The 24,350-nt window shown below is 39.5% G+C and overlaps 1 protein-coding gene across 12 annotated transcripts; it reads right to left on the bottom strand.

Moving 5' to 3' along the window:
• Positions 1–64: 64 nt before the first annotated feature.
• Positions 65–19,615, bottom strand: LOC105693553 (zinc transporter ZIP1-like). Of its 12 annotated transcripts, XM_012413575.3 has the most exons (10): positions 18,743–19,615; positions 18,464–18,609; positions 18,224–18,272; positions 15,484–15,718; positions 15,201–15,368; positions 14,930–15,103; positions 14,635–14,790; positions 14,348–14,555; positions 14,096–14,222; positions 65–1,899 (listed from the first exon to the last, which is right to left on the bottom strand). In XM_012413575.3, exons 4-10 carry the CDS (start codon positions 15,684–15,686, stop codon positions 1,649–1,651), a joined length of 1,287 nt encoding a protein of 428 aa, XP_012268998.2. In that variant the 5' UTR covers positions 15,687–15,718; positions 18,224–18,272; positions 18,464–18,609; positions 18,743–19,615; the 3' UTR covers positions 65–1,648. The 12 variants fall into 12 exon arrangements, with proteins under 12 accessions (XP_012268998.2, XP_048513102.1, XP_012268997.2 ...); XM_048657145.1 differs by lacking the exons at positions 18,464–18,609; positions 18,743–19,615 and having other exon boundaries at positions 18,224–18,348; XM_012413574.3 differs by lacking the exons at positions 18,224–18,272; positions 18,464–18,609; positions 18,743–19,615 and adding an exon at positions 17,599–17,998.
• Positions 19,616–24,350: the final 4,735 nt, after the last annotated feature.

Here is a 24,350-nt window from a genome sequence, read left to right as displayed (position 1 = left end):
ATTACTCCTCTGCTTCGTCCTAATAGGATAGGTAATTTTACTGATTGATGAAAGGTTTCAGAGACACAGTTGAAATGTTTCTTATTCAACGAACATATTTTTACAATATAAAATAGACTAACGATTAAATAAAAATAGAGTCAATTAAAATATATTTGTATAATATACGTATACATACAGTTACTTATTCAATAATAACTCGGCAAACGGCTAATTGATACATGTAACTGTATTTTGAATACAGTAATTTGAGTTTCGTATAGTTATTCATTACATAATGATTAACATCTTAATTATTTCCTTTTGTCTAATATGTCGTTCAGTCATAACAGATTGTAGAATATTATTTCATTCAGGAGTACTATTAAAACGTCTTATCATATAAATTGTCATATATCATTCTAAATCTTTGAACAAACGTTTTACATTTTTTTATTACGATATGCGACAGTCTAGTTCTTATTTCATAACTTAATTGGAAAGACACATCTTGATTAATTACCGGACTTCGATGGCGCATTTTAAAAAAAAATAAAAAACTATCATTCTTAAGTGAATTATAAAGTAATCAATCGTGATCGTAATATAAAGTCTTTTAATTTGTAATTACCATGTGTGAAAGACGTGAGTGTTTTAATATCAGAATATTTATTTCCGTTTCATCGTTAGTGTCGTAACGAAGATTACGAGCTCACTTTTTATACACGGATTACAAAAGTAGCATGAAAATCTGCAATTGAGTTAATCATACCTGTAGTCATTCAGTTTAAACCAATATGATTGAATCGCCAATAATTTTCGACAGTTCTTTCGAAAGTTGATGAACAACAAAAAATTAGATACTTGTGACTTGGCAAGAAGGCAGACTAAAAGGCTGCAAGCAAATTGCATTTTACGATGTACATTTCACGGAAAAATTATTTCTATTTGATTCTCGTGGAGCAAAGTATTTCAAATTTGCTCCTCCGATCAAGATCAGTCGATGTACGAAACTTGGCGCGACCTCAAAGTCACGGATTAAAAGGCGGCAGGTGGACGTGAATTAATCTCTATTCAAATAATATTTCCCTCATTGAAAATCATATTAAAATACAAAGGGTTTATACTTTCCTCAAAGTTTCGCCGTCTTCGTCTTCAATCAATCACCATGAGATACGACAGCTACATCAAGCTCTTCCTAGTTCGAGTTGCTTGTTTTTTATTTGTTCTATAGATCTTCTTCAGGGCGTCAAATTTAAGAGGAAAATAGGTAATTAATGAAGCCCCGGAGATTCGATGTATTGGATAGAAACTGCCGATCATTGTTCCCTTTCGTTCCGCATGAACGAAGTCACCTCGTAACGGTACTCTCCTCAGTTTTTTCTCTTCTCGAAGCGAAAACTACCGATCGTTGAGGCTGCGATTATGCAATCATCGCTGGCAATTTTCGAAAAACGTACAGTAGAGTTGGGATTTCCAGCTTCGGATAGCTGCAAGTGTTCATTAAGCGTCTTCTTCTCCGTCCGAAGATGAAAAATTATCGAGTACAACTTCATTTTTCCAGGCCATTAAACTCGCTGCGTTAATGAAGCCCACAAGGCATTATTTACCAGCAAAATTTTTCTATCATATTTGATAAATATATAAATGATTAAATATCCACGTAACGTTAAGTACGTCTATCCGTTACAGACGTAGCTGAGGCCAAGGTGGTGGATATTACGTCGATTACTTTTTCCGTTACTCCTGCTATTGTAGTTGTTATAACATCTTGATGACGATGGTGATGATGATGTTCATCATGATCCTTGTGATCCTCCTGATCGTGATCGTGATCGTGATCGTGGACGTGATCGCTGTGCTCGTGCTGATGCCCGTGGGAATTGCCATGACCGTGACCGTGGTCGTGAGAGTGCGAAGCTGGAATATTTATAACAAAACAACATGATTTTATTCCTTCGAACATTTTCATAACTCTACTTCGCCATTGAATTTAATTTTTCGTTCGTATCACTTTCATATGCATATAATTATTTTCTCATTTCTATAGCTGATATACATGATATCGTTGGAATTTAAAGGCCGGTTCGAAGACCACGTACGTGGTGTACAGGCATAATTTTATATTCAAAAGCCCACAGCTGCTGCTTCTCGAGAGTCTGGCGCAGCGTTTCCTTCGGGAAATCGTGACCTTCTCTCGATTCGTAAAATGAGTTTCGAAATTTCCCATCGCATTTTTTTAAGTGCCTTTACAAATTATCATCGGTCTGAGGATCGTTTACGTGTTAGTTTTGTCGAAACTATCACCACATGCGATGGGTAACTTGTTTCCGAGGCTCTGGAACGGCCAGATGACCTTGAGAATGTGACTCCGCATCTGACAAACATTTCGTTCCGCTTGTTTCCAGATTTAAACGACTGACCTTAAGTTTCGTCGCTGAATCGTTATCATTCCCCATTTTCTCTCTGCAGAGGGAAAAATCAGCCCGATCGATCAATTGATTGCATTTAAGATCTAATTTCGGTGGCGTATATGATGGACCCATAGCCAGACCACGATGACAACGATGATCAACTTTCACCGTGTATGCCGTTAACCCGGATTCTGCGTTAGAGTTTGAGACTCACCTGGCTATAGGTATAAGATTGTACAAGTCGTTCAATGAACTCTCTCTCTACTCTATTTAATCTTACACCTGAGTACGTGTATGGTCATACAGGTATACCGACGGCGTCGAGTGTTTCGTATGCTCATGGGAAGAGTAAATGACAAATAATTACAGAGGGATGTAACAATACCTATGAAAACATACGTTTGTCAGGAAACCGTATTCATAATAATCCCATGTCTCGGGCGAGGGTTTCTCCGATGACGACATTATTCCGTACCTATAAAATACCCGGCTCTTTACAGCGGATGTAAAGCTTTCGCAGTTGATGTTGTCGAGTTGTTTGATTATAATTGTTTCTCGTATTACGTTACACCGTTGATCAAGACAGCCACGATATTCTGCATTTGATATTATACGATTGAAAGTCGACACCTTGCATAGGAATCGATCGTGTCGAATCACATAAAAAAGAACCATTACGCGAACCTGATATAATAGGGATACGAAGCGCAGGTGTAAGTTGTAAATAAATCCCATTTCCGACTTTCGGGAAACATTCAGTTTCAGTTTTCGGCGATAAGAAAGTTTAGCCCGGTAGAGATTTAGTATGGAGCAGAGCTTTGCTTCATCTTTTTATGGGTGCGGGTGTATGAGAGAGGGATGTATGCAACCTCGAAGTTTTGCGCTTCAATGTTATATTCGCAAAGTTTGAAAACAAACCCAACACGTAGAAATGAGAATATCGAAATAACGATAACTTTGTGCTACGAAAAAATAGTTTCTCGGCGCACTCGAGAAATTGGAAAAGAAAAGAACATTCTCTTGGAGTTATTCAGCGGAATCTTATGAGTGATGGTTTCTGATTTTATTTGTTGCGTGAAAACATGAAGAGCTATGGTATTCGAATTTGGTAATGCCTGACACGAAGCCGTTCGAATGCGTCAGTGTTCGATAAAATTAATCCAACATTACTATGCAGGAAATTTTCGCGCTACACGTATAGTAGATTTTACCATATGCATTATAACGCCAATGCCGACTTTACTGTGTCCACATTAGGCCCGGTGTTTTCGTAGAGATATTATGACGATAATACGTAACATACATAAGATATTGTACACCCGGTGAAGCAACTGCAACGCAAACTAGACAAGGAATCTGTACCAGTGGTATAAGCTGGTACGAAGCGTTCTCTCGACCTTCACCCGAAATACCTACTGACCCACCTGAAACTTATAACGACCCTTTGAAGAGATTGATTTTAGAACTGAGCTATGGGAGCTGCAAGACTCGCCTGTCGTACACACCTGAACAGAATAGAATCTAAAAACGGCTGGAAGCCGCGTGATCAATTCTCATAAACGCTCGATAACCGCATTCGGTATATACATACGTATGTACCTCCTTTCTCAGATTCCAAATTCATTTTTATCGTCGACGTTACTATTATAATTATCATATATTTCGTTGACTCACTGGCAAGTTGCAATCCGAGCATGAGCATAAATCCGAGGACGATTGCGGTGAGCTGTAAAAGTCCACTTTTCTCGTTGGCCCTTTCCCGCGCAAGGACCTCGAAGAAAACAACGTAGAGAAGAGTTCCGGCTGCAGTTCCCTGAAGAAGTGCGGGTACCGGGCCCAAGCCGTCGCCGCCGTCTTCGAAACGTTCTAAGGCCAATCCAACGCCGATTCCGATCGGGGTAACGATCGAAAAAACGGCGAGGTATCCCATAACGATTCTAGTGTTTGCTCCCGCAGCTACCATCTCCATACCGACGCAAAATGCTATCACTAATTTATGCGTTGCTATAGCCGCCGCGAGGTATATAACCGAGGCGACCGAAGGTTCAAGGCCGACGGCAAGCCCTTCGAAAATAGCGTGAAACGATAGCGCTATCACCGTTAAAAGACCGCGAACCGAAGCGTTCGGGGGAGTCGCGACAGCCGTCGACGAAGACGTACTCGAAGAACTCAAACCTCCAGCTGACGCGGACGAGCGTAAGTTGGAATGTCCGAGAGGCAGATTACAAAGCCGATTCGATTTTACGTCGATTATACCCTCGAGTCCTCGGGACATCTGTGGATTCTGGGGCAAATAATTATCGTTTTGCGTCAACGGTGTCGTATTTCCGAAGCTGTTTCTCTGGATTCGTTCAGTTTGAAGGGCTTGCGTATTCGCATTCGTTTCTTGAACAATCGTCTGATCGTAATTACCGGACACCGCTGTACAAGGGCAGTTTGAATTTCTCAGCTGCACTTTACCGGAGTCAAATCTGCCCCCCAGATGTCCGTTTTTATCGAATCCGGAATTTTCCTGTATCCTGGAATTCCTTGTGGCGAATAAACCAGAGTTGTCAAACTCAGCGTCGATGTGGTGATCGTTATTGATCGGTGATATCTTCGCGTCGTTCGGTGACAACTTTTCACTCCTTGCGGTCTCCTTTCTCCTACTACCGCTTCGTGTTCCGCTTCTACTTCCGCTTCTTTCACCTCTGTTGCAACGTCTGAGCGAAACGCTTCTGTGAAGGGCGGCTTCTGTAGCCTCTGGTTTTCGGTCTAGCAACGCGTGTACAGCCTCTTCGACTAAATAAACGAAGAAAAAACCAGCGCAAAGCAATAACTCGGCGAGTCCCAAATTACCACCGAGGTTTACCAGTTGACCGTTCTCCTGAAGTTTCTGTACACTCTGACGCACTTCCGGTGCGAGGTGAAGAAAAGTTGTAAAGAGGAGCACTCCACCGCCGAAACAGAGGAGAAGAGATGTCAAGAGACCCTGTTTCCGGACACAAATCCTCGGTTTTACATCAAATATAAACCAATGACTTGTCGTTTGATTCATTTTTAATTTTCTTGAATTTAAGATTGGTTCAGTTGTGGTTGTATGCTACCTCTGAGAGCGGATAAGAGCGAGTTTTCAAGACCTTGTGAATTTGTGATCAATTTCAACGCGGAGTCTGAAGTCTGATAACTCGCTGACAATGAATAATTTAGTCACTAAACCGTCGAAGGGTTTCATTTATCGTCCCCGTGAGCTAAGGAGAAAGGAAACTGATGTATAGAAAGAAGACCGTGAAATTTGTTGGTCCGAAATTTGCGTTAGCTGAAAAAGCTGTTATAATTTTACGTTCAAGAATCATGAATACGTAATAGCCTCCGCGGTATATTCTGCTGTGCCATCCGAAACTCCTTCTCAGAGGCAGCAAAGAAACCAATGAACAAATTTTAAAGAAATACAAATATATCGGTTGAAATTTATTTTGCCATATTTACTTCGGCGGTACTCGAATTCCTCCTTTTCAGTCTGCATCGGCTTACGCAAAGGGGTAAGGCGCCCACGCAGAGAGACCCTATTCCAAGGCCCAACATTGCTCCAATTTTTGCCAAGAGGAGGGTGTAACTGTTAGTTGCAGCCGAATTCTCCTGGATCGGTTCCACAAACTCCGTCTGATCGATGGACTCCATCGTTCTTTTCACTTTTTCAGTTTAACACCGTCTATGATGTTCGTTGCAGATTTCCCTTTATCGCCGAGTTTGATTTAATTTCAACCGCGAAGCCCACTTCCTCTAACAATATATTATCACCTGTCGACCGCGTCGTTCCCACCCGTAATTTGAGTCGCGTGACATTAAATCGGTTTAAACGACGTTTCAGCATCTCTTCGTAAATTATTCGTGCAGATAATAGCGATTCTCGGTACACACAGTCCATGTGGTAATCGGTGTATTCATTGAATCATCCGTTTACGTACGATAAAATTAGATATATCAACCCTTGCACACCACATAATTACCGTAACGATCTTTGCCCATATGATACCAAACACGTAACACCGCGATTCAAATGAACGCGTCAACTAAAAATTTCATTTTTTCATATTTCATTTCTCAATTCTTCAACAACCCTTTGTTTTTGCTCTGCCTTCTTCCTCTCTTCTTTTCCTTTATTTCTCTTCTATTCGCGATAGGCCAACTTGCCTCGAAGGCTCGTGAATGTGACCCACATTTGAACAGAACGATATTGCACCGTGACGTAGCTTTTCAGTTTTTATAGTTTTATTTTAGTTTTTTTTTTTTTTTCCCTTGGTTTTTTCTTCTCTCAAATTAACCTCCCGTCATTCTATACCGTATATATGCTTACACAATTTTATATCATACACCGTTCCACGTTCACCGGTTTCCAGCTGCTCGTCGAAAAGCTTCAATCATAAATTCCGATGCTTGGCACATTATTATGTATACCTATATGCATAATACACGTATGGTCATACGCGTGTGTACACGAATTATTTAACGGTAAACAATTTCGCGTCACCGTCACCATCGCCTGTGCAGAGATTCGCGATGGTTACAAGTGTCTGAATAATAATTTATCCTCCTTCCTTTTGCTTGATTCTTTTTTTTTTCCAATCATAAAGAAATCATCTTCGCTCGCGTCTTATTTTTTTGATGAAATATTTTTTCAGAGTGAATGAGACGAGCTCTTTCAGGTGGTATACGTTTTAACGGTAATCCTAACGTTTTCCATCTATGAACATATGGGCACATGCAATCGCATAAAGAAGAAGAATTGTAGGCGATGATTTCGATTACGTAATAGATTTTCAACGACGTTAATAATTTCAGTTCATAGTGTTTTTATTCATCGAAAATGAGACACGTTAATGGCTGTAACTATGTATGTACGGTGCACATGCAGAAATTACTTCCTACAGCTATGTGGGGTAATTTATTTCTTGAAAACCGGAAATGATACGGTTGTAATATCCTTCGTATTGGTATAAAATTTCTGCATACACGCTGCACCTCGCGATCCCACGTAAAATTTTCTATTAGATTACGATGGGTGTAGGAAAAATTGTCGATTATTAGATCGATAAATAACGTCTATAAAACAATCATTGGGAGTGACAAATTTTCATCGCGTTATAAAATATCTTAAGCACGGCAGGGTTTCAGCTATTGGTACCTATAGTTTTGGTGGTGAAAAGTTTGAAGAGAAAGTGAAAAAAAAGACCTACAACCGTTGTAACTTCGGTAGGTTTTTCATTGCGGGGCACAAAAAGGGTTTATTCGTCAGCCGTGACGTGAAACTAAAAAATTAAAAAAGGGAGCAAAAAATAAATCTTTACTCTTTGGAAGAAAAAAAAAGGGGTGAATAATGAAGAGAAATAGACGAGAAGAGATTCGAGTTGAGAAGATAAAATGAATAACGAATATCGATAACTTGCGTAAATTTATTTTCTACGTCTGCAATGCTTTTAAAATAGTCCTTCGAAATACGCACGTCACAGCAGAGATTCTGCACTCACTGAGTAACCGATCGTCGAAAAAAGCGCGAAGGAAAAAGTGGCGTTTACAGGTGCGATAAAACGTTGTCGTAAAATTTTTTGGCGCAAATTATTCGCGAAACGCGCGTCGCAGCGTTACCGTCGAAATCAAGCGAATTATTTTTCGATATCCAAATTCCGTTGTCACAGTTCGGTGAAACGGAACAACGTTGCTTCGCACCACCTGCTCCGCAGGTAGATTGATGTGTGAAAATGCTCTTCGCTGGCCGAGGTGCCACTGAGCTTTCTAAGCATAGTTTGCCTTCGCTGGCTCTATTCCTACTACCTTCTCCCCCACCGTTTTCGTCGGCTCATAACGCGGTACTCGTTACTCTCCGATTTTCACCCTATCATCCTATCCTTCTTATCGCGTCCCTATGGCGCATGATCCTGAATTTTCAGGGTCTCCCTTTGTGCTTTTTTCAATCTTGTTCTCCCCTTTGTAAACTTCTATCTCTTTCATCTCACCGTCTCTTTCTCTCCTTATCTCGCGTTGTACTCGTGTAACAAAACCGCAAACCTTGAAATAAAAAAAAAAATTGCGACGACGAGCGCAAGGAAATCAAGGGTGGTTTTCTCAGAATTTCATCCTCGAGGATTCAGGATATCCTGCGGTATATCCTGCATCCTCGAGGATGAAAACGGAAGTACAAAGGCGAGGACGCGGTTTTCAACTGGGTTTATCATATTATTTGAGAAAATTTAAAAAAGGACTCGATTTTCCGACAGCACGGACGCCGCCACGTTATTCTTTCGTCTATATTACCGTTGAAAGTGAAAGAATTTCATCCCTTTGCTGACGCGCTATGATATTGTTCTTTCATTTGTAAATTTCAACTCGCTCGTCTCTCTCTCTCTCTCTCTCTCTCTTTTCAATTATGTTTTTTGAATATCATAATTGTATTAGTCTCAGCGTTCAGGTATGCATAAAGCTGTAAGCCAAAGTGGATTATCGACGGTATTACGCCGGATATGTACGTACAACACGCTTGCGCAGAAATTTTCGAAGTACTCCGTACTTCACCTGAATTATTCTCAAACTGCCACCGCAATTACTCTGCGATTTCGAACACTTCGAACTACGCCATCGCTCTTATGATAAAATATTTTAATAATTAATTATATCTTTTTTTCGAAATAAAAAAAACCTTTCCACCGGCCTAGATGGAGAGAGCAGTATCTAATAATTTCAGAGAACGATATTAATAGGTAAGTGCCGGCGGCTTTTTTTATCGTAAATTTTGAATTGATTATAAATTCCTCATGAGTTTGGAGTTGAGATCAAACGACGGTTTATGCTTTCAAGGAAACTAGAAGTTTTTCTATTCACGGTATAAAATATAAAACACTCGATTGAATTTGGTCAACTGATAAATTTATAATTCCTTTAGTAACTTGGACAGATACACCTGTGGCGCGAATTTAATTCACGATTCAAGAAACCGGATTTCCTACAGCATTTCGAAACCATACAAAAAACTGACATTAATTTGTTCCGGATTTTTTTTTTTTTTTCAAATACAACGCATTGTGCATCACTAGTCATCATAACGAGTTTACGTCGTTATATTTGCAGTGGGAATTTGTACTCGAGGGACAATTGCAACGAGCGTATCGCTTACACCAACATGTACACGCGTTTACCGTTTAACAATTGATATCTAGGCCAACAGTGATTATGCGAAATGAAAGTAGTTTGCCTATATTGTACGCATGTAGTAGGGTGGGGTGAAAATTTTTTTTTTTTCATTTATTTTCTTAGCATGGGGGCAGAAATTGTAGCTTATGAAAAACGAACAATTTTCAAATGTGGAAAGAATTTTGTACTTGATATTTTGAGGTAGCCCACTCGTTTTTCGAATGAATAATTAATCAAGTGGGGTACTTGCATGAGTAGATGATTTTGGCTTTCAGATTTGGATTCCTGAGCTGATTATATGTGAAATTACTCTTGAAGACCAGAAAAAAGATTCGATTTTCAAGCAAAAATGAAATCATTTTTTTAATTGGGTTTTATATGCTTTTCTAAAGTATTTTGACCTCAGGAATCCGAATCTGGAAGAAAAATTGATCTATCTCAAAAATTGACCGAGTTATCGCCAATTTTCAGCTTTTTGGGGTCAAAAATAAAAAATTGATTTTATAGTCTTTATTATTGTAATTTGAGCTCAGGAATACGAATCTGGAGGAAAAATTGGTCTATCTTCAAAAATCACCGAGTTATCCTCATTTTTTCGCATTTTTTGGCATAAAATCGAGGATATCTCGAAGGGAAAAAATCGTAGCTCAATTTAGACAACGGATTCGTGTTCCTGAGGTCAAAATACATAAGAAAAATGCTATACGATCAATTTTAAAAAATAAAAATTTTTGGCCAAAATTTGAAAAAATCGTAAGGGGTACCCCTTGGAAAAATCTCAAATTTTGGCCAAAAATTTTTATTTTTTTAAATTGATCGTATGGCACTTTTCTTATGTATTTTGACCTCAGGAACACGAATTCGTTGTCCAAATTGAGCTACGATTTTTTCCCTTCGAGATATCCTTAAATTTATGCCGAAAAATGCGAAAAAATGGGGATAATTCGGTCATTTTTGCAGATAGATCAATTTTTCTTCCGGATTCAGATTCCTGAGCTCCAATTACATTAATATAGACTAAAAAATGAATTTTTTATTTTTGACCCCAAAAAGCTAAAAATTGGCGATAACTCGATCAATTTTAGAGATGGATCAATTTTTCTTTCAGATTCGGATTCCTGAGGTCAAAATACGTAAGAAAAGCATATTAAACCTAATTAAAAAAATGATTTCATTTTTGCCTAAAAATCGAATCTTTTTTCTGGTCTTCAAGAGTAATTTCACATATAATTAGCTCAGAAATCCAAATCTGAAAGCCAAAATCATCTACTCATGCAATCGATCGAGTAACCATCACTTATTCGCTGTTGGGAGCAGAAAAATTATAAGACATATCGATTGGTTTTAGTCGTAGAACCACTTTGATTCGTCGCAATCCATGCATGGGTCGAAATATTCGAATTTCTCGGTCTACGAGAACGGGGTATCCAGCCCGAGCTTATCTGGAGTCAGGTAGCCACGGCGAGAGGGTTTGTTGTCGGGCGTCACCTCTACTCAGCCCCCAAGGTGACGTCTCACAACAAAGTGCTGCGCTGCTGGCTACCTGACTCCAGCAAAGCTCGGGCTCCCTTGTAGACCGAGAAATTCAAATAGTACCCCACTTGATTAATTATTCATTCAAAAAACGAGTGGGCTACCTCAAAATATCAAGTAAAAAATTTTTTCTACATTTGAAAAATTCTCTTTTTTTATAAGGTACAAATTCTGTCCCCATGCTAAGAAATAAAAAAAAAAAACTTTTTCACAATATGCTCAAGTTTTTAAGGTTTTTTTTCTCTTTTTTAATTTTTTTTTGTACTTTTGAACGTCTTGCAAAAAACGCATAGTAAGACAAAGTCAAAATCGAAACATCCGAAGAAGTATTTGCCTCTACCACCACTTTACCTACTGTAATCTTGATTTTTTTTTAATACATTTTTCTTCACTTTTGTGCACGTAGAGATGCGCTCTTACGGCGCAACATCCGCAGTTTTTTGTGGGTTACGCCCTTTTGATTCCCATGTAACGAATTGTATACGTTTCCTGCACCCACAGATTACCGTAGAAAAATAACAGTGATGACAATCCGGTCGAGTGATTTCGTTATTCGTGTAACACGTTTCAACACTTTTCATCTACATTCCTGTAATTCAGTGTGCATCGTTTGTGCATTGCATATATACGAATAAATCAATATTGTATTTTGCAACGAAAAAAGTAATAATAAAAAAAAATCCAACATGCGGACACGAGTGACAGGATCACATTTAGCAAATAACGGGAGTTAATTAACCGGATTAAATTATGAGTGGTATATAAATTTATTAATTAATTATATTTGCGTATATGTGTATTATGGATGTGATGTGAATATGTAATTTCAATCATGCTACGGGAGCGTTAATATTTGAGGTTTAAGACAGGTGGATGTATACGTATGACGTGGATTAAATGTCGCTTTTGTTCTGGAGCAACAGGAGCGGGACGTGAACTGAAGTGTAGTTATTATTGTGATTATTATTGATTCATGCTCTGCTGTCTATAATTTACGTAATTGATAATCCAAAGTACTTATTTCTAACGGCGCGTTAGCTTATTACGATAGTAAACATCGTAATATACATACATGCTATAATATATTATAATCAGATTTCTTTTGTATGTACCTGCACACGAATTATACTTTCATTTCTTCTTTTCCTTTACCTGACTGAACATCAATGTTATTTATCCGAAATTTATAATGATGGGATGATACACCATACGAAAGTATGGATATTAAAAAAAGAAGGAATTCATATGTAATATTCAACCGTAAAAAAAAAAAGTTATTATCGCTATAAAACTATCAATAATATATGTAGCCTTATAATATCCTATTCAATCATTCGTTAATTACCTACCTATTATACAAAAGTCATAATGTCATTATGTAATTACTAAATATTTAACCTAATTTTGTATTTTTTACACATCTGCGTTCATGTTCTTTTTTAATACTGTTGGCGATTTTAATTGAGGTGTTTTTTTTTTTTTTTTTCTTTGGTAATTAATGAATGAATTAATTACCTAGGTTCGATCGATTTTCTAATACCTGATCATCCTGATATCTGTTCTGGTTTCATGCAGAACTGAGAACTGATTTTTTATTTACAATGAATTGAGGAATTAATTACGCACCTTTGAATAAGAATATTCCGCTCGGGAAGATAAAAAAAATGTTAGCCGCCGTCCGAAGACATATGTGTTCATACATACGTGATGCGAAGAGCTTTTTCGGAGGTATTTTCTGTATTTTTACGTCTTGCGTAACGGTCATCCATTTCGTGTTTCAGTTTTCGTAGACCGAAGTTCGTTAGGTCGTATGGAATAAACGTTCACAGAATTCTTTCGCATTAGATTAACGACGAGCATGCGAATGTCCGGGCTCACCAGATTCATCATGCGAATGCCCATGATCACCCGAATGGGAATGCGAATGTTTGTGTCCAACTGAGAAGATAGAATGAAAAAAAGAAATAATACAGAAGAGAGTATTAGTAAGTTACATAGGAAACATGCAGATAGATTGAAAGACGTGTAACGATGGACAATTAATTTTTATTTCGTTGTTAACACGTAAGCGTGCGAATTTGATGAATAATATAGATCCGTACGATAATGAATGGTCGTATCGTGCAGTTGTGATCAGAAGATGGAACAACGATTTTGCTTATTTTATATAATTTTTGCATATCGCTAACGTCAACCGCCGCGACATTACGCGAATATGTGTAAACTTTCGGTGGTATCGAAATATTGAAATGGCAACGACAGAGTAGTCCTCCTTTAATTCTAACCCAGATATCTCGCACTCAACGGCCGTGCCAAATCGACGGGGGAGGGACTGGCTCGAGCTAGCAGAATTTTAATTTCTGCAAATATTCACCTCGACAAATTTATTCCCCGTACTTGAGCAACTACGTCACACTTCACACGTTTATACGAGTAATATATTTTTAATTTTTTTTCAATTTTTGTTAATCCTTTTTTCGACCTTTCCTTAATTCTCTGAAGTGAAATGAATTCTTGAGAAAAATTTCACGCCCTGAATACACAGGTGTACGTACGGAAATCTGTTCGAATACGGAATAACCGTGCGCTCTAATTAATAATAATTTTCAAAAAGCGCCGTGTTCATATTATTAACGTTTCTGTTATCCAATGTTATCATACTATCGAATTCCGTATCCTCCTGAGGCTGTAGGTTGCTTCGTTCAACTGAAATACGCAGAACTCTGTTTGTCTAAAGTACGGCGAGAGTAATGTATATCGCGCCAAACTGATCTGGTAAAACGATACTAGTTTCAAGGTACACGTAGACAAACGTCGGCGATGCAATGATGCCGAGGTATGCAAGTATGCAAAAACAGAATAACATATCTGGTGTACACCTAAATATCGTACGGACGGTGATAATTTGTCGCGCGAATCCACGCGTGCTCGCGAATCTTTCGGTATAAATACATATATGTAAATATGAGATATTCAAGTGAGAGAAATAAACGAAGAATACTCACTGCTCAACTCGAGAGTCAGCATCAGCAGGAAGCCTATGAGTACCGAAAAATATTGGCCCAATCCGTGACGCTGTTTTCTGAGGATTTCGAAGAACACGACGTACAGAAGTGTCCCCGTCGCGAGTCCCTGTGATTCGCGCAAACCAAAAACAAACCAATCAAAATCCAATTAAACTTGCGATAACAATCGGGGAGAATGAAAACTTCCCTTCATCGTTGGTATATCGTAATTGAAACAAACGCAAAATTTACCTGCAAAATTACGGCGGCGGGACCGCTCGCTACGGCGGATTCGCCCCCGGTTAAAATCATACCGATTCCCACACCGATCGGCGAAACAACCGCGTACGTACAGATGTATATAACGATCAAAAAGAATCGAGTCCTCGACGTTATGAGTTCGATGCCTATGCAGAACGCGATCACGAATTTGTGGGCGGCTACGGCGCCGAAGAGGTACCTGAAAAGAAGACAACGGAAATTTGTACAATTTCTCGACGATTATTTTATGCTCGACGAAAAGCGATAATACAACTCACCAGACATCGCTGGCTGTACTCGACAATCCGATCGCCAATCCTTCGAACAATTCGTGAACCGACAGTCCTAGGACGACGAGTAATCCTCGCAGAGAACTGACGACGAAGTCGTCGTCGTCCACCGGAATCGGAAGATGGCTGTGCCCGTGGCCGTATCTGAGGGAAACGAAGGAGTTCACGCAAATAGAAAAAGAAATCGAACATCAACGCGTTACCGGTTCGAATAACCGACCACGAGCTTGATTAAAAAAAAATCAATCAAAAAACGAGCGCAACGATCCGCAGGGCGTCTTACCCAACGTGAGGTTCCGTCTTTGGCGAAAGAGATTGTCCGTTTTCCACCAGATCGTTTGTACTTTTGGTGATCTGTCTTCCATTGTGAAAAGCTTCTTGGGATTCTTTGCGCCTTCTATCGTCTCTCCTGAGATAGACGTGGACTATTTCTTCTATGAGGTACATGAGAAAGAACCTGAAAGTGTACGAAGTAAACAGATTTAAAGAGTTTTCTTCGTTCGATTTTCTTCTGATTATGTTTTGAATTTTTTATAATTCACTTATGTACCCACCCCGCGCACATGAAAAGTTCAGCCAGTGAGTGACTGAAGTTCGGAAGACTCCCAGATTCCATCAGTTCTTCCACCCCTTCTCTGACCTCTGGTAAAATATGGAGGAAAGTTGTGCTCAGCAAAACGCCACCCCCGAATCCCAAGAGAAGTGAAATAATTGTCGCTGATCTGTGTAAAGTGAGAACAATCAATGGGAGCACTCATAGTTATTCGAAGAACTTAATCAAAAATTGAACATCACTCGACGATAATCTCGCACACAGAAATATCCATCACAATTTACCTGGGACTTATCTCGTTGCCGGTCCACTTGAACCATTTTGCAAGTTGCATCGGTATAAGACCCATGCAGATACTGACGCCGCATAGGACGCACATCGTGACTCCTTTCGCGATAAGAATCGCCGAGCCATCTTTAACTTCCTCCGCAATTTCAGCGGCACGTGCCAGCGCATCAACGGGAAGATGATGATCGTTGAGATCCATGATCGGATATCTTTTTAAAAGGATCTCTCGAGCTGAAATTGTATCGAAAATAATAAGTTCGCATGTTAGATTATGTACGGCATGAGTATAGATCGGCTATCGGCGTTGGATAACGCCAACGATGACGATGGAATAAAAAAAAGAAACAATTAAGGAAAGAGATATACGATTCTGACCTTTTCGCTATAATTGAATGAAGTCGAATTAATCGAGATCGAACGATAAATTTACTCGTCGATTGCGGGTAGGTGCATGTGGATCGTACGTATTATACGCATATAATTATAAGATTTTTCGATACGCGGGTCTTTGATTTCTTACCCGTCGTTAAGATATATATGCCTGCAGAGGTGTTGTTAAAAACGACTAAAGCGATGGCCCTTTTGACCGGTATATATACCCCGATTTCGTATCTCGCTAATCACCTTACCGAATGATAACGCGCCGTTAACGCTCAACGTTCAGCGAAGTGAGATTTCTTTACGTCGCCCCACCAGATCTTGCTGACTGATTTCGCCTCCGTTGTCGAGAACGCCGTTTCGCGATATTATAAATTACACGCGGTACATACCCATACACGCGCTAACGTTTAATTTTCAAGGAGCACGTGCTCCGGCTAAGACTCTATGTACACCTTCGGATACATGTGAAAACGAATCTATGTACACCTTATGTACGTCCATCCACATGTACCGGGGATCTCGTCGCCGGGTATATTTAATTGATAACGACGACGCCGCTAAAGCTTTATCATTTCGTTACCCCAACGGAAAAAAAAAAAAAATTCTTCGTCTCGTAGCCGTCCCGTTCGAAATTAAGCGCCGAAAATTATCTACTTCAAAACGCGGGTAGATCGATTTTGACATAGATAACGATACCTACATCGAACCGAAGCGAAGATTTAAATAATTTGAATATAGTACGATGCAAATGAACCTGCGTTGGATAAACTGTTGTTGAAACGCGATTAGTTGAATTTGTTGCTTACGTTGTGACGACGATAAGAAAATCCTGCGGTTTCTTTTGTAATCCACTTCCCATTATAATTGTACACGTATAGGTGTACCACTGCATAATCTGCACAATTCAATCGAATGGGTTATTTGAAAATTTTGCAATAAACTCGATTCACGTACGTAACATCGTACAGGGTACATATTTACCGTGGAGGTTCGTTAAACTGATAATGAATACGAGACGCGTCGTCTCACCTTCTCAGGTCGTGATCGGAGATGAACGAAAAAACAAGAAGAATAATGAAGAGAGGAAAAATAAACGTTGAGAATAAAAATTCAAGTTTTCTCTACGGTATTTCACCATTGTCTGCGGTAAAAATTAGCACAACAATCCTTTCGCTTAAAATTAGTTAGTTAAATTCTGACGTTATACGGCTCATGCGTCTGGGGCATTAACTATTGCTGTATCGCTGTGAATCTTCGCCGCGGTATCGAAACAAAGGAAAATAACAAGAGATAAAAATTCTTTCCTATTATTCATGCGTAGATATTCATCGCACTATAACGTATATTACGTACATATCGCTAGTGAAACCTAGACGGATGTCTCATCGCGAACAGGAATACTGTAGAGCACATCCTATATTGCGTTGAACGAATCGAATGACGATGGGCAAATAAATTAAAACCGAACATTGGTCAATCCTCGTTAATCCGACGCACTCTCGTTCAGATATTGTACATAATCCATCGGAGTTAATGAGACGCGTCTGCCTAACGTGACATACTTTTTTTTGTTTTTTTTTATTTTCTTTTATTTTCTTCTCTCTCAAATATAAGTTCACTGTCAACCGCACCGCGATCTCGATAAGAAGTGCACAATAAACTCGAACCGAGTCGGTGTCGGAGTTAAACCGGATTGATCCGTTGTCCGGTAGAAAATTTCTTTGACTTACATATTTGCCGGTGAAAACGATCATCAGTTTTGTCGTATCTATACGTACAATACACCTGTGGTATATATATATATATATATACGCGAGAGAAAGAGGATCGAGAGCACCACGTGTGCGACGATCGATCGTGAGTTTAAAAACTTGCAAGATCCAAGCGAACCGGATAAACGCGGTTTACTGCCAAGGGATTCCGATCCGCACTTGATCCGATCCGGATAATGAGACCGCACGGGGAACCGCTGCGACCGACTCGGCGTACAAAACGCGAATATTGTAATTTGTCGTTAGCGTGTGTACGGCGAACGGGAAGAATTTTGTCGAAGTTCTCCTTGGTTTAGCACCAGAGGCTGGCAAGCGCGCGGGTTCCTACGTCCTCGAAGTTATAAGGTGGACAGACCTCTCGGGTTGTAATACCTTCCCACATATTGTGAGAGAGCGAGAGAGAGACAGAGAGTAGGAGGAAAAGCAGCAATAGCAGCAGGAGGAGGGGATATATATTGATGATTAAGAGATAGAGAGAGAAAGAAGGAGGAAAAATGTGGAAGGATATGAAAAAAAAAAATAAATTGATAGACCAGTAAAATAGAATGCGAGTTGTGATTTCGCGAAGAAATTATACACTTACGCTACTTCTGGTCACGCTGCACCGTCGTCCGGTCATCCGCGGGTTTTCCCTGCTCGAAAGAAATAACAATTTTTCATCATTTTTCTTTCTGTTACATCTCGTTATACACATGCGTACAGCACCACTGCAAGTGTTACATTCGTAGGCATAAGTTATTTCATTTATTTCACATCGATAACGCAATTTCAGGGACTGTTTTCTTCCCAGTTTCATAAACTGTAAAACGTCATAGAGAAATACCTTTCGAATTGCTAATACGATATGGTGTATAATATTATAGCATCCAAGAATCGCGTACGTTGAACACCTCGTCATTCATGCGGTAGGTATATCCTGTTTCTGCGATTGTGGCGTTTTGTCCTTTTTTTTTTCTTTTCTTCACTTAGCTTTGAAAAAAAGAAGGTATTCTTTACGGTAATTATACACACTTGTACGTATGAAAATCGCCGACGTTAACTACGCGTGTAATTTCCCTCCCCTCGTCTCCGACCGTACGTTATTTAAAGTACGATGATTTACCTGCTACGCAATGAAATGTTGAATTACACGTGACGCGTTGCACATGCAATTGATGCAGCAACACAATAAATAGCAAATTTATACTTGTTGTATCGTATTTCCTTTTACTGCTGCAATTACGACACTCGCGTATACAGTATTCCTGCGGTGCAAGTTGCAACTGTTTAAAAGTTAAACTTCCATATATACGATACGTACGTACACCGCACACGTCGATGCACCCAGTCATTCGTTATTTTGGTTGGAAACTGAGGAGTCGCACGAAACGTGCTCGGCTGTTGCATATTTATGACGACCTACCTACCTCTGCAACGTACGAAGGAGGGAAAATCCCGGCGCCTTATATACCGCACGTAGGGTGTCCGTACAGATGCAATCGAACTCAAAACCGGACTCGTACGTTCCGCAATTTCTCGTTCGTCAGACGATTGTACTTCCAATTTTATTTCAGGGATTTACATTATTTTATAGAATACGGAATCGACGAAGGGGACCTCGGTGAATGGGGTGTCCTTGAAACTTGAGATAAATTCTCGCTTTTTGCCGCATTACAGCTGTTCTAAGCCGATGCGAAATTAGTCATAAATATTTCTGCGCTCTCGCACTCCTCGGAACCTTCGGATATCGGCCGTTATTATTTTTATTTTTTTATTTTTTCCGCCGTCCGTGCCCAAATCTTTCGTATTTTTAATCTGCATTTCAAAAAGTGCATCGCTGCGAGATCGAATCTGTAGACGTATTATACGATAGCCCTGGGCGTCGCACGTTCTTGACTGAACGACCGAGCGTGTTAGATCGTCTTTTCGACACCGATTGCGTTCTTTCCAAATATTTTTTTCTCTCTTCTTTTCAAAGATGACGCGATCCATTGTCGTGATATAATACAAACTGCAGCTCACTCGATTCGAGCTAAAACAAAAAAAGAAACAGATAAGAAAAAAAAATAGGAGGTGAAAAAATGCGCGGGAGGAACCGGCTGGGATTTACCGTGGGTTTCTTGTACCTATAGGCGCGATCCGTGACTTAATATCGTACGCTGGTCACGGTCATACGAGAGATATAAATACGGCGGCGCAACGTGCTTACGGAGCTTATTACCTGTACGCGATGGTAAAATTTGTGCATTTTCAACTCTATACACGACCGGTTCGCGCGATTCCCTAGTAAATTACTAAATGAGCCAAATGTGGCAAGGAAAGAGCAAAGACCTTTTGCCGACACGGACTGGCGATCCTTCCGCAGCTTCTATACAGATCTCGTATACGTAACTCAGTTAATACCTATGTACGATATCGTTCGTAATATCAAGGGCCTCGGTTCCAACACTGACGTAACGGCTTGAAAATCCCGTTTAGACTTTCAGATTACACGGCTCCTTTTATACAGGTACGATAGGTATACTCTATACGTTACACATACACCGCGTGTGACTTTCAAAAGCCAGTCGGAGAATGTAACGTTCGCTTGGATTGTATTACCGCCGATCGACGCGTATACTCACGTACGTCGGATATTTTAATTGTCAGTTCTCTACGCTGATGCGACAGTTTGATTTGATTTTTTTTTTTTTTTTTTCATCTTTATTTTTTCAATTATGCGCAGACGGATGGAGTGTGTACGATTCAGGGGTTCGCATGGGCACAGCAGCACGGGTGCAGGACAGTCATAGCGTTCGGTTTGATCAGCAGTTAATGATCAATATTCCGAGAATTCGACCTTTAACGAACGGATCGATCGCACGCACGATTTATAGCAAAGGCGGGTGATCGAAACGCAGTTCCACGATCGGTGTAACAGTGTAACGGTGTTACATACTTACATATAGATACGTACGATTGCGCGGAGATCAAGGCTAATCGCGTTATCTGAAAGAGATGTCGATTTTCTAATCTAGGCGTATTATGCTTCGTCTATAGTAGGCCATCGAGATTTGATCGAAAACTAGACGTACTTACGTATATATATATATGCGTTCGCGGGGTATAGGTTTCGGTCATTGAATTTTGCAGCAGTATAGGATTATTCGTGCGCGATACGAATACCGTATGTATGACACCACTTTCCGATTCGGATTCATTTATAACTGTGGACAACGGGTAGAAGTAACTGCAACCCAGATATAATGGTCGAATTCTGCAGCGCGCGTACACCTCTGTATATATATATATTTTGTGAGGATGTTTCTGCAGAGACGAAAGCTCGCCCGTTGCTGCAGCGGATGGCCGCTATATAGGTCCGCAACCGGTCTGCCCAAAGGTTATTTTTACGGGATCCTGTTTCTCAACGTTGCACGGGAAAAAGGGTCGAGTTTTAACCGAGGAGAAGAGAATTCGCCGGTTTCAAAGGATACGCCGAATGCCAAAAGAATTCCAAGTATCCGCGCTATGACCTGTGCGTGTACAGTTACCCTGTAAAAAGTTTCGAACATTAATCAATTCGTCGGTACGATGAATCTACACCACGCACAAAAATTAGCTGACCACCCTGGTTTCGCTCCGAAAAACGTCCGATTTCGATGCCTCGTCACTGCTCGAGAAATTGAGGTAGGAAGTTGCAAAAATTAGCTTTTTGAAGCTTGAAGCTTCACCTTTCAGATGCTTTTTGTCGATTTAGATTACCTCTCTTTGTTCAGTAGTTACACCCTCCTGATTCGAGTCACGTCGAAAACGTGAAATAAACTTTTGACTTTGAGAAGGTGCACCGGGTGCCTCAGTCGTTGGATTCAAATTTTTCTGATGCCATTTTAAAGGTTGAAGTGTCCTCTTCAAAACGTGTTTTTTAAATTTTTCGTACGATTTTTTTTGCACGAGTTATGCGTCCCTAAAGCGATTATTGTCCATAAATCTTTGATCGAATACCCTGACCGACCCGGTTGTCGTATCGAGATATTTCAAAAACGATTTTGAGTCGCATAACTCGTGCAAAAAAAATCGTACGAAAAATTTAAAAAACACGTTTTGAAGGGGACACTTCAGGCTCCAAAATGCTTTTTTTACAACTTCCTACCTCAATTTCTCGAGTAGTTACGAGTCTTCGAAATCTGACGTTCTTCGGAGCGAAAACAGGGTGGCCAGCTAATTTTTGTGCGTGGTGTATAACGCGGATTATACCGAGAATGTGAAACGAGATTATCGAAACCGTCAGAGGTTTGTAAGGAAATTAGTTCCGAGATCAGAAAGCGTTTGAGCTGATGATTTCTACAGCTCAAATTTCCAATAAGTGATCGTTCGCCTCGCGCCGTTAATACCGCAAAACTTCGCGATGAATGCTCCGAGCCGGAGATTCTGTGAAAACTTATCGTTCCAGGTACCGGAGCCATTCGGTTTCGCACGGGCGTAAAAAAGATTGAAGACATTGAAGAAAAAAAAAAAGGAAAAGGAATCGCGGATTCCAGTTTCCGGAACCTGTTGTCTATAGCCACTTGTTGCTGGCCGAACTGTCTTCATTTTTCAGAACTCACAATCAAATGGGTAAGGGGAACTGTTCTCTCTTCGTTGCAGCGGGACTGAAAGCGCCTTAATTAGATACAAAATTTGTTTAGACGCAATTCAGAGAACGAGTCATACCTGTTAACTACACGTACGTGTAATGTGCATTTTTGAATCGCGCATAAAAAACACCGTCTACCGTAATAACAGGTGCTGATAAAAGGCGTTTGTGAATGAGGAGTCATATAAAAGGGGGTTCGTGAAAAGAGTTCAATTGAAAAACGAGCGTCTGTGAATCCCCTGAAACTTCTGTCACTTTATCTATAACGGTGACGTTTTATCGCGGCACGTGTGTAAGGAACATCACATAGCCCCGGCTGTTGGCAAACGTTACTCTTTCATTTGAAATGACTTTTGCAAGTTCCTACAGAAATAAGCTTCTACACATTTTTAATGATGTAAAAGAAAAGAAAATGAACGATGCAATGTTCTTCAACGACCCTGTATCAGGTCTTTTAATTACAGATCCATGTACGTGCATCACGCTGTACAAAGTTCATATGTGTAATGAACGCGGGATTTTTTTTTTTTTTTTTTTTTATCAAAATATTCGACGTTAATGAGAATTGCAATTTTATCGGAGTTGAATTTTTAATTTCTCAGCGATCTTCGATCCTAATTTAATCTTGAAACGTCGACCGATGGCGCGATATAGATACATTCGTGGGAGAATGTACGTACGTTGCATGCAATGACCGCAAACATTGTATGTAGGTGAATTGCATGTACTCATCGCGTACTTGCATATTGCTGATAAATTTTTGCAACACCTATCAACGAGATTGCTACATATGCGTTTGTTTATCTTATTTTCTTCTTGTTTTTTTTTTTTTTGCTTTTTATCAACAGGTAGATCAACGAAGGTGTGACCAAATTAGTTTATACGCGCGTATTCGCTGCTTTTGTACGATGCAACTCAAGTTACCGCGACGTTCGTCAGGTGCTCGGGTGTTTATGCGTTTCAAATAAATAGAAAACATTCAAATTATTTCAAAGATTCCGAAGGGAAGAAATAAAATAATTATTTAACAAACTTACGATTAACAACGGTACTTTGATGATGCGGAATGGAATAATATTATTCTTTCAAATATTTATTATTGCAGTTAATTTTTTTCATTAACTTCTCATCCCGGATGTTTTGGATGATGATATTTTTTATTTTTCTTTTTCTCATCTACGTCATAAAATATTACAAGGAAGCTACACGGATGAAATACGGTAATTTGTCACGTACAGATTTGATCGACACGAGGCGTGTGTTTTGAGGAAAAAAATTAAAAATTATTAGTCACTCGTTTCCTAGTATAAAAATTTTTTATTTACCTGATTGGTAAAAGCGTATAATACGATAAGCGTGTTTTTCGTTAGAACGTCACTTTTGCGTGTTCGATATTTGAAACGGGGGGAAAAAGTGAGCTCGTGTAACGCATGAAAGTCCAATTCAGGATTTTAGATTCTAATAACGTGAGTTTATCTGAATGATCGAACAAACGATATACTTCGTTTATAATCTAGAATCTGCAGTCGTATAGCGGATAGTATATCTTGATGCCTATGACGGAGGACATGAAATACGACCGTGTACAAAGTATCGATAACGGCGTTGTATAATAATTATATTTTCGTAAGTATATAAAGAATCTTTCATATGTATGAAAGAAACTAAACCCCTCAAATGACGAAGCGATAAGCTCGTCGCTAAAACAACATCCGCGCGTTTGGCAGAAGCATTAGGAATAGATAGAAGTAGTTCTGCTAACACTTGTAGAGATGAGAAAAGAATTCGGGACGATTTGTTAAAAATGTGAACATCATACTCAAGTATATGGGTTTTCTGAAGTTCGTATCTCTCATTTTCTGGCTCATTCCACGATTTCCACAGCACAACTGCAAGATTTTCGATATTCCTTCTTACCGCAAGAAACTGTAAATAGATACCAAGCTGGCTGTATGAAAGTTGCAAATTATTACCGACTATTCATGATATATGCTTTTGTTATCGATACGACAACGCAGTTGCAATTATGAAAAATTATGCCTACTAATATCATTCGAGTGAAGACAAAATGTATGTACGTGATAAAAAAAAAAGCAATATTCAAGTTATTATCCGAAAG

The sequence above is a fragment of the Athalia rosae genome, chromosome 6 (assembly GCF_917208135.1).
Source record: "Athalia rosae chromosome 6, iyAthRosa1.1, whole genome shotgun sequence".
NCBI classification, from domain to species: Eukaryota; Metazoa; Arthropoda; class Insecta; order Hymenoptera; family Athaliidae; genus Athalia; species Athalia rosae.
The sequence above is the reverse complement of the archived record's forward strand: the minus strand, read 5'-3'. Positions and strand labels throughout refer to the sequence as shown.

Coding starts and splice junctions, on each gene's coding strand:
- LOC105693553 (XM_012413572.3), bottom strand. CDS start 6,053: ATGGAGTCCATCGATCAGACGGAGTTTGTGGAACCGATCCAGGAGAAT. Junction 5,365..5,861: donor GGAATTCGAGTACCGCCGAA/GTAAATATGGCA, acceptor GTCCGGAAACAG/GGTCTCTTGACATCTCTTCT. Junction 1,900..4,067: donor GCTCGGATTGCAACTTGCCA/GTGAGTCAACGA, acceptor TAAATATTCCAG/CTTCGCACTCTCACGACCAC.